Genomic DNA, 16,621 nt, shown 5'->3' with positions numbered 1-16,621 from the left:
TTAAAGCTTTCAGCTTCATTTTCTCAAGAAAACAGAACACATTAAGATGATCTTTCAAAAACTGATTGACATCTGCATTTACAAAACACCCCACCTTAACTACCTTATTTTGATTGACTGGTTTTTGCTTTTTTGCGTTAAAACCAAGTAATAGAAGATAGTTCGTACTTACAATCTTTCAGAGGAATCTTCTGAAAAACTCCTACCTCACTGGGACTTGCTTTTTCTTGTTGTAAAATGATGTAACAACAGAAAGCACTGACGAGTGAGCATGGCATGACAAAGCTTATGTGCATAAAATTAATTTAATTCCTTGTTTCTTATTTTTGAATCACTAATATGCATTGATATGATAACAGGGAGCTGGAGAGTAAATTTCTCTACTGACACTCAACTAGGACTTTACCAGAAACTTAAATATTGAATGATAATGACTCTTTAGAAAAAGGTGAACCCAATGTTACTGAAAAAAAAAAAAAAAAGAACGTGGATGGATCTGAATTCTTCAGCTTATGTAGTTTATGTTAATATCTTGTTATTTTATTGATTCTGTGTTTTAGTTCCGGAAAGGTGAACTAAGAATGCAAAGTCTGACCTTTGACGATGCCGGCATGTACCAGTGTATAGCAGAAAACATGCATGGAATTATTTATGCAAATGCTGAACTGAAGATTGTGGGTCAGTGGGATTATTTCTCTATTTACTATTTCAGGCTTGAGTAAGATAGCAGTTATATTTGCAAGTACTGTTTGGTAACAGATTCCTGTGAGGATGAAGCTAAGAACTCTCACTCAGTCTAGGTGAGATGGGGTTTATTTGAGCTCTCTAGCTGGTTTTTGACAACAACTTGAGGAATACATTTACCAACTTGTGTGGCATGTTTTCTGTTTGTATTTATGATGCTTGTTTCCTGGTCTTCCCCCTCAGAGGAGCTGATAATGCTGAAGTTTTATGAAGCACAGAGTTACAGCCTAAACATTTAAGCTTGCAAAACTGGTTAAGAGGCGTTTTCATTTTTGCTCACGTATGATCACTCACTCCTCTGTGAGGCAAAATCTGCTTTTTAAGAAACGATGTTGTTACTTACTTGGCCTTTGAAGCTCTTCATTTTTGTTTTCGCCTTTGGTTTTGCTTTCTGCAGCCCCTTACACTGACGTCACAATGTTTGGTTTTGCCCACAAATAGCTGTGCCATTTGATGGCTGGATGTAGTTATGAATCCCCTGTGTTTTCCTGAGGAGCATCCTGTTGAAAGTTTGACTCTTAGATTCAGAATTCTCAGCCTTTAAAAAAATTTTGATGTTTTTACTGATTTCATTAGAGCAGACACACTGGCTGTATGACATATTTTTCTAGATTTCCCTGTGGTAGTTGCTGTTCTTTCCATCTCACACTTGCCTTCAGACTTTCCCAAGAGCTAAACTATTCTTGGTTTTCCCAACCCATTGTACAACAATGCTTCATTCTGCACTGTTCTCCCATTACTATGTACTCACTACCAGCTTGGTTTACACAAAATTAGCACTTTTTATATGTGCGTTTTCAAAATTCTGTGTCGATAATATGTGGATATTGGTCAGGGTTTTGCTCTGTACTTCTGTAATTAAATAATAGCCTTATTTCCTCAGGCTGTGCACAAACTTGCTGGCATGATTAACTTGCTGGTATGCCAAGATGCAAAATAATTAAAAGCTGTTTATCTTTCATTTGGTTTCAAATACAGGAAAAATTAGTAAGCCAAGATCTGACTTCAGAGACATAAGTGTGGTGCTTATGATAGTCACATCTCAATGCTCTTTTACATCTGAGAATGCACCTATGGCCAGCTGGCCAAACAGAAAACCACAAAGAGTAAGAAGGTCACAATTGTAGTTTGTAGAGAGGGTTAAAACCACTGAAAAGTAAACCCAACTATTCTTTGGAATTATGATTGAGTGAGCAACTTGTTAAAGAAATTTATCTCCAGGAATCTGAATTTTATTAGGACTGATCAAAAGGCCTTTTCAAAGGGAGGAACCTTCAGTGGACTTTGATCTTGTTAGATTAAACTCAGATGAAAGTTCAGAAATCAATAGAAAGAAACCTCTGGTGTAAAACAGCACAGAACTACGTAATGATTTTTCCTGTTTCTTGTAGATCATCATGTACTTCCAGTACATCTCTGTATCATTAATATTTTTCTCACTAGTCTGCATAATGAACATTTGTAAACAATTCAATAGTTCTGTTATTTATTGTATGTTGGAAAAAAATTCTACTTTGCAGTTAAATCACTAACAGCAGTATTTGTGTTAATTTTTGCTTTCAGCTTCACCTCCTACTTTTGAACTGAACCCTATGAAGAAGAAAATCCTAGCAGCTAAAGGGGGGCGTGTAATCATTGAATGCAAGCCTAAAGCTGCTCCTAAGCCAAAATTCTCCTGGAGCAAAGGAACAGAATTGCTTGTAAATGGGAGCCGGTAAGTATTGGCTGTCAGTGAACACTTTGAGCCTTAAAAATGTAACCTTATGTATCTGTCTGTGTGTCCTGTAAGATGATTCTCCGTTTTGCAGACTTCAGTGACAGGAGAATGTGTTACTTCAGGAAAATAATATGCCAAAATGGTGCTGGCAGTACGGATTCAAAGAGCTAGCATAGTATCCAACTTTACCCAGTCTGGTTTAAGAATTGAATTGTACCATAAAACTCTAAGAAAAATACTTGAATGAGTACAAGTGAATAGAAGTACATTCTCTTGCTCCAGCAATCTGAGACATCTAATCATGCCACAGTCCCTTTAAATATTTTTATTGTAGGTGTGTTTATAAAACCAGTAGTTAAATGCGAGCTTTCATGTGATGTTTGTAATTTGTTTTTTCACTTACTACAGTTCTACAGGAAGCACTGCTTTCTAATATAGAATTTAATTTCTCTGGCACTTTCCATAGCATACGTATCTGGGATGATGGGAGCTTGGAAATTATCAATGTCACAAAGCTGGATGAAGGTCGCTACACCTGTTTTGCAGAAAATAACCGAGGAAAAGCCAATAGCACTGGTGTTCTAGAAATGACAGGTAAGCCTCAGAACTGCCTTAGTTTGTCTTGGGCAGAATCCCTTAGTTCAAAATGACTAATTTTTGTTCCAGCATTGCATTACTTTTTCAAGCTGTTTTACATCTTTCTAATTTAATTGCTCATTAACACTGAATTGATGCTTTTAAAGCATATTGCTCAGTTGAAACTGGGTATGGTTGCATCAGTTCTAACACTGAATCTCAGTTTTCAGGGTTGATTTTTCCATAAGAGATTACTAAACAAGATACATTAAATTGGCATATTTTAATGCATTCCCTTTATTGTGTAGCTCAGCACTCATGCTAAGGCATGATTCTTGGGCCATAACTTGGAGAAATGGGACTCCTGATGACCTTCCCTAGTGTTGTGTTTTTTTGTTTTGTAGGGGCTTTGGTTTGGTTTGGTTTGTTTCTTAGTTTGTTTTGGTGGTGGTTTTGGTGTTGTGGTGGTGGTGGTATGAGTATGTTTGAGAGAGCATTGCTGTTAAAGGAATATGCATGAAAATATTGAAATAGGGGCATATATCCATATGATTGCACTTCTAAATTACCTTCCTTTATCAGTATTTTTATTTACCGATTGAGTACTGGTATCCTTATGTGTATTTTAAATCTGATGTCAAATAACTGAATAACTGTAGACTACAGACAGGAAGGACAGCATTCTATAATACCTGTATTTATGAAGCACTACTAATAGTGGAAGAATCGTTTGTCAAATAGGTTTTTAATCTCTGTTCCAGAAATCATACTGGATGTGACAGCTCAATGCTGATGTGCTTTCTTCCTTTTCTTGTATTGTTTTCTCTTTCTCACAAGTAGCTATTTACACAATTTGTTATGCATTTATTATATTGTTTCTCAATAGATAAATTTAAGTTTAAATTAAGATCACAATCCCTGCAATGCTTTAATGAAAATCTCACTCAGCCTGAGTAGAACTTTTCATTCATTAAAGAGACAAGTCTTAAAACATAGGAAATATATAATTGAAACAAGAAATGCAACAGAAGTCATGTAAGATTCATCATGTGTCTTCTTTCTACTTGAGACATAGTCAATGAATAAAAATAGTTGTAATATGATTCAGAGATTTAAACAGCTAAACAGAAGCCAGGTATTTTAGTTGTAAAATGCTTTCTTTGTTGTCTTCAGTTTGGTCCTTTGAAATGTAGTTGTATGAATAACAAGTAAACTAGACTTTGAGGGAGTGGTTTAATATATGATCAAACAGTTATGGAGCTGAGCTTATATTTTAATAAATATTTATTGGAATTTTCCATGTTTGCCATTAACTTCACAGAAGCTACAAGAATTACTTTAGCTCCGTTGAATGTTGATGTCACCGTTGGAGAGAATGCTACCATGCAATGCATTGCATCCCACGATCCCACATTGGACCTGACATTTATCTGGTCTCTAAATGGCTTTGTAATAGATTTCGAGAAAGAACACGAACATTATGAACGGAATGTTATGGTAAGAGACTATAGATCCTTATTTAATACATGAAAGCCTAGGTGTCTTTTCTGTGTTAGTTTGGGTCCAGTAGGCCAAGAACATAAAATAGAATTACAATTCAGACATCTTACAGACACATAGACACTTGCAGGCAGATACCTGAAATCAGATATCTAAATTGATGTAAGTATTTTGGTACCTCAGTTAAATCCCACTCTGATTATTAGTGAAAATAGCTGGTAAGTAGATAGCCTGATTGTAAACAGGGTGCAAATTACCTCAAAAAAGTTTGCATATGCATTCATTTTTACTTACCCATGTTTTTATCAACATTTCTGGAATTTGGCTCAGAACAGGGCCAGATGGTGGGTAGGAGTCAAACAGGCTATAAACACTGAGGAAGAACAGTTTGTGAGAGAGCTAAACAAGTTAATACAAAGACACTCATTTTGGCATGTAGAACAATCATAGTTCCTTTGTATTTGCATGTATGGTTATGTTTTTAGAGTCTTCTACCAGGTTTATTTAAAATCAATATCTCTATTAGAAATCCTTTCTTGTTATGTCTAATCACATGCTGATTTGCCTAATATTCAGCAACCTCCAAGTCGTTGCCTACTTGTGTAAATATTTATTCTGGTTTTCTGGATTTAAATGATACAAAAATACTTATATTTAGATAACTTTTTTTTTGTGCTCCTGAGAGAAACTGTAGGTATGGAGAGAAATAGTTGCTAATGGTAGTTGTAGTGTCTGGAAGCACCAGGGACCACATTTAGTTTCAGCTCTGTGTTCAAAGTGATCTACCAGTGCCCCCTGAGGAGTCCTTCTCTTAGGCTGGCAATGTTATCTGATTTTCCGTGGACCAAGAGGTTTCTCTTTTTTGCTTTCAGTATCTGTTTATCTCCATGTGAAAATATGTTTAAAGTGTAACTATTTTAGTGTGATTTGGAACAAAACAGCCCTTTGAGGAGTCAAGAGTTGCCTCAACCTGCTCATTTGCTGAGTTGTAAGACATAGTTGAGAAGCCACACACTCCCTTTCAGTGAGAGAACATGTCCTGGTCCAACAATCCAGTAGAAGTATGCTAAGATCAGCTGATGAACATTCAAACCAAAAGACATACACTCTGCAATAAATCTCCTGAAAGGCTGTGTCCACACTCAGTAGCAGGGTATTGAGTAGTCTGCAGTGTGTTTTCTGTTGCCTCAGGAATAAGTGTGCAGTTATTCTCCAGTACACTGAGAAAACCTTTCAAAACATTTCCTGCAGGTGGCTATTAAGTCACACTTTTGATAGGTCTACATTTACACTCCAGTAGAGTAATTGATGCATAGGAATACCTTGGAAAATTGGAAAATACCTTGCATTTCCTCCTAATTGTATTAATTTGTCCTTAGGTAAAGACTAGAATGAGTCTGAGTGTCAGAAAAAATAAGAGCTTAAAGAGTAAAGCCCCAGTAAATTTACTCCTTGTAAAAGAGCAAATAAAATCAGTGTGTCAGATTTTATTTAGTTGATTGCTTTTAGCTATCTGACAGATGTCACACAAAGAAATTTGTTCCATAGAACACAAAAGCAGACTGAAAGTGTTGATGAAGTGGTTATTTTGGTGTGGAAGGAAGGTAAAAATGGCTTTATCAGAAGAGTTTGTAGTGCAAGAGAAAGTACTCCATCTGTGGGTCATGTGTTGAACATGTTAAACAAAAAAAATTTATATCACTGATACACACTTTTGGGATTTCCTCTAAATAATAGAAATAGAAGTAAACTGGATTTTTTTTTCTTTTAGGGGAAATTAATTTTGAAATTTAATCATGCTTTTAAGGTACTTTCTAGCAAAGCATTCCAAGTTGACAAATATGGGACCAAATAAGGCCTTCAGAAAATGTGTAATTCTCTTAGAAGATTGACACTATTTAGTTCCCAGCTACCTCTTTCATCTTCCAGATCGCCAGTGGTCCTGGACTCCTGATCTCAAATTCTGATTATGACCACAATATTTTAGACCCTTTGTTGAAGTTCTTCATTTCAAAACCGAATTACCCTAACTTTTCTAGACTACCTTGTTCCCTACAAACTTTCTGTGGTCTGCAGAGGGAGATAAGGAGGTGCTTCTCTTCATGTGGATGTTGAATCTTGTGCTGGAATGTTTCCTTTTTCAATATAGGGATGGATACTCCACAGGATTCAGAAGAAGATGAAGAACTCTTAATTCACTTGGACCTTTAAGTAGTTTAGATCTAAATATCAATTAATTTACTTCAGGACACCCTGAAGGATATCCTTCTTCCTGAAGGATATTTCTTGTTTTGTTTTGCATTTGATCTGTCAAAACTGGTAGAAATTTTTTTAGCAGAGGCATCTTCTTGTTTTGCATTCCTAAGCCTTAATTCTGGGCTTTCAAATGCAAAGCAAGTGCAAATAGTCTTTGTTACACTTCCACGGGTACCTTGGTTTTTATCTGGGACAGAGGAGAAAATAGGATTGCTTATGAAGTCTGCATTTGTAGGTGTTAGGTGGTTCAGTGCTTAAGTAATAACAAATGCAGAATTTTTAACAAATTCAGCAAATCCAATGCAACGGTTTATGTAGGATATAATTAAGACGAATATGCAGTTTCTGTATTTCTGTTCTATTGATTTGTTATTGTATTGTAGCATTCAGGGTTTTTCTCCTTCCTGTGCAAGCAAATGGATTTTCTCTTTTCTCCTGCCAGTTTCCCTCTCCCTGGCAATTCTGGGCTGAAGTCACTGGGTGGCAGGTTTGCTCAGGCTCTCTTGGATGTACAGGGTGAGCTGGTTTACACTTGATAGCAGCAGCCTGAGCTGCTGAGCTTGAAACGTGCTCACCAGCACTTCACAAACACAAAAGAAAAAGATACTCCGCTGTGATTATTAAGATTACTGGCTATATAAAGCATGTGCATGATTTCCTGTTGATGAAGGATCCTCATCTGTCCCTCTGATAATATCACTATTAATTTATGTGACTATGCAGATCAGGTTCCTGAAACTTGATAGAGCCACACTATTTCAGTTCTCAAAATAATACTATTATTATTGTCATATAGACATAATGAAATGCTAATTAAATTCAGCAAACACCTGCATAATTATTCTTTCTTTAAATGCAAGCTTTAGTATCTCCATCATTGCTGAAGGCAAAGCTAATTTGCATTACATTAATACGAAAACTAGTTTCTCAAAAGGACATTTGTCAGTTCTGTTTTCATTTCCTGTGACAGTACTATGTAAAGGGGGAAAAAAAGAGAAAAAAATTGTTTAGTTTCCGAAGAGTCAAATGGAGTCTTCAAAATCTTACTATTAAATAGATTACTTTTAGCTTTATATATGGTTGTTCCTCTGATTATTTGATTGAAGAATTAAACATTAACATATCTTTTCAAGTCCCAAAAAGATACAGCTCTTCAAGTAATCTGGAAACCTCTAATGTTTGTTTGCTATTTATAGATATGCTTTCTGTCATGTATTTTTAAAGATTACTTTTAAGATGTTTATATTAAAAAACATTTTAAAATATATGAAGTATCAAAAAAGGAATATTCCTTTAAGTTCATTACAAAAAAAGAGTATTATTTTATACATTTGAGTCCCACTAGTCCATTCGTATGGATAGTCAGGAGAAAGAAATTAATAATTTAACTGGTTCAAGTCAGAAATTTGTATGTAGACTTGAGAAGAGTTCAAGTTTAGGCTGTAGTTGTCTTAGTGACATAATGACACAAATACCTTTTAAAAGGCTTCCTATACCAGTAGTATTTATGTTTGCTACATTACTTATTAGTTGTCTTAATTGATATCAGTGAACCTGAAACTCTGATATTTTTATGACCATTTTATCTTTAATAAAGATAATCTGAATTGCAGTACAAGTATTCAGGAAGTTGACCTTCTTGCAAATAGTTTTCTTCTTTAAGTATTCAAAGGAAGAGTGAATGGTGATAGAAACGTACAGTAAAGCCAGGTGATGAATTTTGTTAGAGACAACTGACTTGCTACCTCCTCACATTTTCTCATATAAAGGGGCATTTCCCAAGCTGATGTGACACACCTCAGTGTTCTACAGAGACACTCTCATGACTGCTACAGAGCAGGAAGCAAAACCTGCTGAATCCACACTGACTCTGAAGTGTGAATTTCAGGTTTGCAGTGTTCTCTCCAGTGTTCATAGGTGCAGGGACATGACACAAAGGCAGACAAATACATTCAGCATAGAACTTGCAGGACCCACAGCTCAGGCTCTATTCAGCTTTGAAGTAGCTTCTGAATCCAAGGTGTCTGTGCATAACCACCTCCGTATCCCTGCAGCTATCTTGTGGTTAATCTGCAGTAGTGTAGACTTCTCTGAATACTGAAAAGCTCGCTTTTTCATTATGCAAATATTATTCCTCTTGCTTTATCTCTCTTTAAGTACAGAAAGCTTTACAGTGTTCTAGGATGACACTCATAATATTCTGGACATACACAGCCAGACAGGTACTTTTCACACTTAAATAAATGCAACACAAATGGAAGACCCTGTTTATTTAATTGTTAAAGGCGATTATTCCAGATGCCAAAATTCACACTGCAGATTTCTAAAAGTGGTGAGATGAATTCTAGATTGGAGACTGTGTTTGCCAAAACACTTTGTTTCTTCTCCAAAACTGATGTTTTTATAAGCAACAAAGAACAAGTTGAACTATAAAAGTCATATTAGAAGAGTAGAGATTTACAGCTGCCTGTTTTTTATACATTATTTTAAATTGCAGTTTGTTGGCTGATATGGATAGACCAAGTTATTCTACTGCTTCAATTGATTGCTATGGAGACAGTTTTATTGTATAAATCTGTATTCCAACACAAACTATTCTGTGATTCTATGATTCCACTTTTACCTGCAGCAGAAAACATACAAGGATTTTAATTTCCATTTTTCTTTATCAGTTTCCCTGGTAATCCTCCTTGCAGAGTGTTTAGTGTAGCTCCAGATATAGACCAGGAAATTAATAGAAAGTTCAAAAGAACTGAATAATTTGAGTAAAATAGATAGAATTATAGAATCATAGAACAGTTTAGGATGGAAAAGACCTTTAAGAACACCAAGTCTAACTGTTAACCCAGCACTGTGAAGTCCACCTCTAAACCATGTCTCTAAGTGCCACATCTACATGTCTAAATACCTCCAGGGTTGATAATTCAACCACTTCCCAGGCTAACCTGTTCCAACACCTGACAACCTTTTCCATGGAGAAATTTTCCCCTTATTATTTGGGAGAAGAGGTCAACCCCACCTCACTACTTTAGGGAGTTGTAAAGAGTGATAAGGTCCCACCTCAGCCTCTGCTCCAGGCTGAAAACCCCCATTTCCCTCAGCTGCTCTTCATCACGCCTGTGCTCCAGCCCCTTCACCAGCCTTTGTGCCCCTTCTCTGGACCTGCTCCAGCACCTCAATGTCTCTCTTGCTGTGAGGGACCCAAAACTGAACACAGTACTTGAAGTGCCTCCTTACCAGTGCCAAGTACAGAGTGACAATCACTGCCCTGGTCCTGCTGGCCAGTTTTTCACATACAAGCCAGGATGCCATTGACCTCCTTGGTCAACTGGGCACACACTGCCTTATGTCCAGTTGCTGTCAACCAGTACCTCCAGGTCCTTTTCCACTGGGCCACTTTCCTGCCACTCTTCCATCATCCTGTAGCACTGCCTGGGGTTGTTGTGACCCAAGTGTAGGACCTGCACCTGGCCTTGACATCATACAATTGGCCTTGGCTCATTGATCCATCCTGTCCAGATCCCTCTGCAGAGCCTTCCTGCCCTCCAGCAGATCAACACTCCTGCCTAACTTGGTGTCATCTGCAAACTCACTGAGCATTCACTTGATCCTCTCATTCAGATTGTCAGTAAAGATATTAAACATGACTGGCCTCAGTACTGAGCCCTGGGGTACCCCACTGGTGCCCAGCTGCCAGGTGAACATAGCTCCACTCACCACCACTCTCTGGGTCCAGCCATCCAGACAGTTTTTTTCCCAGCAAACAATCCACCCATCCAAGCCATAGAAACCAATTTCTCCAGGATAGTGCTGTGGCAAGTGTTGTCAAAGGCTTTCCTAATGTCCATCATAAAACATCCACAGACTTTCCCTCACACATTGAAGAGGTCACCCCTTGTTGAAATCCAAATAGGAGAGCTCAGTTGCACACTGATTTATGTTATGAAGAGGTTATTTATGAGCTAGAACAAAGCCGGAGTTGAAGTGAGCTCCTTTACTGCAGTTTTTGAATGTTTAAGATGGCAGGTGATTCTTGATGAAGCATAACCAACCAAATCAACTACTTACTGGTTTTATATGAAAGAGAGTTCCAGGACTCTCTCAAGGTACTGTCTCAATACACTGTTTTCAGTGCCATGATATATTAGGGAGGTGCTTTAGACATGAGTGAGCTGAAAGTGACTCTAGTATTACTCCAAAACTATCCAATTTTGGGTAGGTTTGGAGGAATATTTAGAGGCAGTGGCCTAATAATAACCTAGTAAGCATGGAATGTAGTGGATGGAGTCAGTGGTTAAGGGCAAGGAGGGGAAGGAAAGCTGAGGACAAAGCCAACAAGCAGTTTGCTCTGGCAGAAGCCTTTGAGGAAACTTATTCTACTTACAGCACAAAGAATTGTAATTAAAATATCTGCCAACTTCTGTGCTAGAATTAAAAAATACTTTGCAAAAGCAGTTGACTGTAACATTTATGTGCTTGTGAGACTTACCAGGCTACCAAAATTCATGTACCATCTGTAGTTAGATAGCAGGACCTAAGACAGCCAGGTGTGAACACTACTCAGAGAAATGTAGTTTGCAGTGTATTGTGAATTTTTGTCATCAGCCATAAAGCTGTGAGCCATGAGCAGAAGTGAGCAAGTACCTAGGCTTTTTATGCTGTTATAAGTGAAATAACAAGGCCCATTACCAAAGGGATGCTGGTACAAAGCACAGTGTCCTCAGGAATTTTCAGTGGTATGCTGCACGGAGAAGAATAATAATACATTTGTTGGAAATACTTCCTGGTCCACATCTCACGTATAGAATTAACCCTGTATATCCTCTACATATAAATATAGCTCAGTGAAGGAAAAGATTCTTTAGTGGGAATGACTGTCATTATCCTGCTGAGTTTTTTGTTTATCTGTAACTATGGCTTATAAAACAAAAGAAGATCTCAGGTGAATAGAATTAAGACAGTAGTGTTGCACTGGGGGTGTTGTCCCTATGTCTCTGATGTCAATAGCAAGAAAACATCTATAGTCACATTTAAATTAACTTACCTCAACAGCTGTTAGATTATCTGTTCTGATTTTAGCAACCACTCAACTAATTCTATACTGGCAGGATCAATTCACATGAGCTCATTTAGTTAATAATTCTAGGTACAGGCAGTAGAAAAAGATGTGTAACATTATTTCTAGTTTTGGACAAACTGATCTCATCACCAAGAATCCCATCTCCTCTGAATTACTTCTTATTGAATCTCTTACCATTTTACATCTGCTGTGTATTAAACAATGCTGAAGCTCAGATGTCTGATTTTAGAACCTGAATTTAAAAAAGCCACTCTGTCTCTGCTTACCAGGTTCTTCTATTTCTGCCAGGTTAATTTTCTTATTACTTGGGCTTGTAAGTCTTATATTAACAGAAGTTACTTTGTTGTCTCTGAGGATCCAACAAAAGCGGATAGACACTGTTTTCAATCAAAACACTAGATTCCTGTAAATGATATTTAATTTTACAGGGGCACATTCTGATGGCTTTTGGCAATTTAGTGCCCTGGCAAAGGTGATGGTCAAAAAAACCAGGGACTCTCAGAAATAGGTCATAGAATGCTATTTTTGATATCACTATTAAGTCATAAATATAGGGCTTATATGATGCAAGTATTTGCTTGAAACTTGGTAAATACTGAGTGGTGAACCACAGATACCCTTGGAATATCCCTGAGTATTGCTATCACTATTTCCAGTCTGTGATTCAGTCTTCTCTAAGTTAAGGAAGGCATTTTTAAACGTAGCCAAGCTGAGGTTTTGGGATGAAAACATACAGTACATTCATATCTAATTTGTGGACAGAATTCGCTGATGCCTGTGCTCTTAATTTGCTGGGTAAGCTCTTCTTTTACCACCAAGAACTTAGGCCTCTTCTGAGGTATGGAAAGCTTCATTACCAACTGCATGAAGGCTTGCTCCAGGAGAGCTTCTGAACCAACAAGATACAACACCATATCTATGACTTTTTGATGATTTTTAAAATTATGTTACATTTTTCCATCTGTTTTTCATCATTTAGGTTATAAGACCAAGTTGCCGTAAGGGAAATTATTGTTAGGGCAAGTATATGGGCACATCATTATTAAATACAATAAATTATTTTAATTAAAGTGCTAACATAGAAATGAATACTAGCCTTAGTAAGAATTTGCAATCATTTGCTATTGAAGTAACAATATGATTATGAGAATTCTGGTCTGTTTCTAAATCTTATTGCTGTGCCCAGCATTTGCTTAAGTTTATTTGCAGATAAAAATGCAAGTAATTATCAGAGAATCATAGGCACTGTGGTTCTTTCTAGGATGACATTTAGTGTTAATGAACCAATACACAGCAGTCAAATAGGGAACTGTTTGTCTATTTTATTAAAACCAAAACCAATAAGAGCAGAATTAAAAAAAAATAAAAAAAAACCAAAAAACCAAAAACCAAATGAAAAACAGGAACTGAAAAATCAGAGTTTGATTTTTTACAAAATCTTTGTTGTAATTTTTTGGAGGACAAAGGATCAGGTAGCTGTCTTCTTTTTTGCCATAGAGCTACTGACACTCTGACTGATTTTTCTCCCTGGAAGGAAGCTGTTGCCAGAATTCTTCATCCCACTGTAGGGCTCACATGTGATTAGTCAGGTGCTCAGCCAGACAGTGTTCACTTATGCAGTAATTCCAGCAGATTTTCAAAGGCTGCTGTCTGCCACAGCAGTCTTATTGCAGTTCTCATGAATAAACTGGGGAGGCATGAGCACAGAAATGGCACTATCCCAGACTCTCCTCATCTCTGTAGGATGCATGCATTTTGAAAAATCAAATTAAAAGCTGTATTAGCCCTGAGTGAAAAGTGTGAATATAAATATATTCACATGGAAATAGTTTAATAATAACTTAGAGAGAAAATATCTGGAATGTATCAGGAACACTGGATTGTTCACTGATGCAGCAGATCTGTTTAATCCTTGCTAGCAGCACTTGTGTCACTCAAAAAGAGAGAAGGCACAATGTAACCTGCCTTTCTTGCTGACCCTGTAAGGCAATCAGCAGAAGTATTGCTAGCCAGAGAGAGTAGTCAAGCACTTTCTTTCACGTGTGCTTAATTCTTCTTTCATCCAATTATTTATTTACCACAGCAATTTCTTAAATATGTGAATTCTTATGGTGGACCTAAAAAAATTGATGCTAACAGATTTCAGTTTGCACTGAAATTTTATGCCAGCAGAAATTGAAGCTGGCAACCAAAATCCTCACTGGAGTCTGGAAAGGAAAAGGGTAGTGTTGTCTGGGTATTTTAATCTCCCCTAAATATAGACTATAAGCTCTCATTCTAGTTTCAGAGCATTTGGAAAATATTTAACCTTGCTTTCTCCCCCCATCCTTTTCAATCAGGAAACATAAACTGGATGGTATTAGCTTTATTTCATTTTTTCTGAATGTCTAAATGCAGACACACAGCCCATACTATTTGAGATTGTCTTGAAGCACAGCATCTGTGATGATGATAGCACTAGTTCTTACACCTAAATATTTTTGCATTTTTTTTATATATACCATTTTGCATATGAATTGCTTTTATTCCTGCATGTAAAGGTTTATGGATTTATGGATTGCAGTGAGTTATCTCAATGTTTGGGTTTTTTGTTGTTTTTTTTTTTGGGTGGAGGGTGTTTCAGTTATATTTTTGAACAATTTTCAGTGAATTAGAAAATCTGAATGTTGGCCCTGTTGCTATAGTGTGGTATAAATCCATGTATTAATTTTTTCTAGCATTTTTACTCCCATGAAAGTTCAGATGTATTTTGGTGAGAACATTTGGGTTTTTAGAGAAATCCCTTTAAGTCTAGCACACGTATAACCCATTGATTTAGCCTAGTAATCTTTTTCTGGAATAAAATGCAGGATGGAGAAGCAAAATATTTCAAGTGTTATTTTTTAGCACTTAAAGTCTTCACATAAAATGTGTTTTTTTATTAAGAAATAGTTGTGGTGCACATAGTCTCTGTTCCACTCATTGTTTTACAGGTGCATATCTGGTTACTCAGAAGTGTCATAGGATAAAAATACGATATTCTCTTTGCCAGTGGCCCACACAGCCATCTGAAAACATGGCTGTGTATTTCCTAATAGTCTGGCATTGGTGAAGAGTGTTAAGGAAGGATTAGGGTCTGGGATGATGAGTGTATGAGCCTTGTTGAAAGGTAAATTGCTTCCCTGGGGACCTGCTGTTTGCCAAGGAGCAGTGAGAGCTGAGCTGGGGGAAGAGCATGTCCAGCCTGACAGGGGCCTCAGCAGCAAGGGAGGGCAGGTCTTGGTGCACCTTTGCTAAGGCTGTGCTTGTAGCCTCTCTGAGACAAAAACTCAGGTTTATAAAGGAAGAGACAGACAGCATCCTCCTCTGTTAGCAGGACTCCATGATGTGCTATCCTGCCAATGTGTTTTAAAAAAGCAAGTAATGGTGCAGAAAAACCATGGGACATTTGTTGTTTATGAACAAATTCTTGACTCAATTTAGTTTTCAGATATGGGCTTCAAAAAGTAATAGGGAAATGTTGACTTGTTAATAATAATTTACTAAAGTGTCTAGTTTTTTTGAGGAGCTGCAGCTCCTCAGGAAACATGGGACCCTTTCAACAACTGTCCTATAAATCAGATGTATGTTTGAGGGTGATCCGTTCTCTGAGTAAGCACTTACTTTTTAGAAATAGCAACCACTGTAAGTCAGTTGGGAGGGATGTGTAGACAGGTATCACATAGCTGCCCAGGGATGTTTACCAGTTTCACTAAGTGTTGTTTTTGTGACAGATTAAATCCAATGGTGAGCTGCTGATTAAAAATGTACAGCTGCGGCATGCAGGAAGGTACATGTGCACTGCTCAGACAATTGTGGACAACTCCTCAGCTTCAGCTGACCTTGTGGTAAGAGGTAAGCTTCTCCAGGTAACACAGAAATGTGGCTGGTTTTCACCTAGACAAGACACCAAAACAAGAGTGTTTCTGATTGTTTAGGATATATAATTTCTCATCAACAGAGGGCAGAAATTAAAATGAGAAGTCCATAAATGAGCAAAGTCATAAAATTCTACTCAGGGTACTGATTTGGTTGCAGACATTTAGAGATTTTGCATGTGTTTTCCTGAAAAGAAATAAGGATTTTTTAATATGGTGTTTTCCTTATGTGAAAGCAATTTTTATATAATTTAATTTGGTGTTCATTATTAAAAATAGATTTCAAGGATCATTTCAATGTATCTCCTGGATACATTTTTCTAAGTCACTTCTCATTTTTCATAAAGCTGTATGGATTAAATTATTGTGTATAATACTAGACCTACATTAAAAGGATTCTGAGTTTTCAAATTACAGAAACCAAGACATCTGAGGTTAAGTTTATCTCAGTTTTTCTCTGATTCATGTCTGTTAAGTGTTACTGTAGTCTCAAAATGCTGTTCTTGCTCATACAGTATACATCCTACAAGATCTGTTACAATGTGAAGTTTTAATAGCATGAGTTAATGACCTTTGGGCATTTTGCTCTCTTTTATGCCTGTGGGCATAACACATTCTGAAGTGCTAATGCTCTGTTTTGCTGATAATTCAGAACTGATATAACTTGTACATTGAGTTGCCTTGCTGCTGTGTTTTGCCCCACCTTGGAGTCACACCACAGAGCTGTGTAGCAGCTGAAGTATAGCTAGTGTCATGGTCCTGAGCTTCTGTTATCTCAGGTTGTTGTGCAGTTGAATATTTCTGTATTTAATTTTTTGATGGATATTAACAGCCCATGAAATGTCAGCAGTT

The 16,621-nt window shown here is 37.0% G+C and overlaps 1 protein-coding gene across 1 annotated transcript in view; it reads left to right on the top strand.

Annotated features, from left to right (window-relative positions):
- Positions 1–16,621, top strand: part of CNTN1 (contactin 1) — a 206,735-nt gene that overhangs the window by 152,658 nt on the left and 37,456 nt on the right. The window contains exons 11-15 of the mRNA XM_041471486.1: positions 561–678; positions 2,308–2,458; positions 2,928–3,055; positions 4,359–4,534; positions 15,626–15,746. Of these exons, the coding sequence (XP_041327420.1) occupies positions 561–678; positions 2,308–2,458; positions 2,928–3,055; positions 4,359–4,534; positions 15,626–15,746 (694 nt within the window). The remainder of the gene's footprint in view (positions 1–560; positions 679–2,307; positions 2,459–2,927; positions 3,056–4,358; positions 4,535–15,625; positions 15,747–16,621) is intronic.

The sequence above is a fragment of the Pyrgilauda ruficollis genome, unplaced genomic scaffold, assembly GCF_017590135.1.
Source record: "Pyrgilauda ruficollis isolate IOZ18807 unplaced genomic scaffold, ASM1759013v1 scaffold27, whole genome shotgun sequence".
Lineage (NCBI taxonomy): Eukaryota > Metazoa > Chordata > Aves > Passeriformes > Passeridae > Pyrgilauda > Pyrgilauda ruficollis.
The sequence above is the reverse complement of the archived record's forward strand: the minus strand, read 5'-3'. Positions and strand labels throughout refer to the sequence as shown.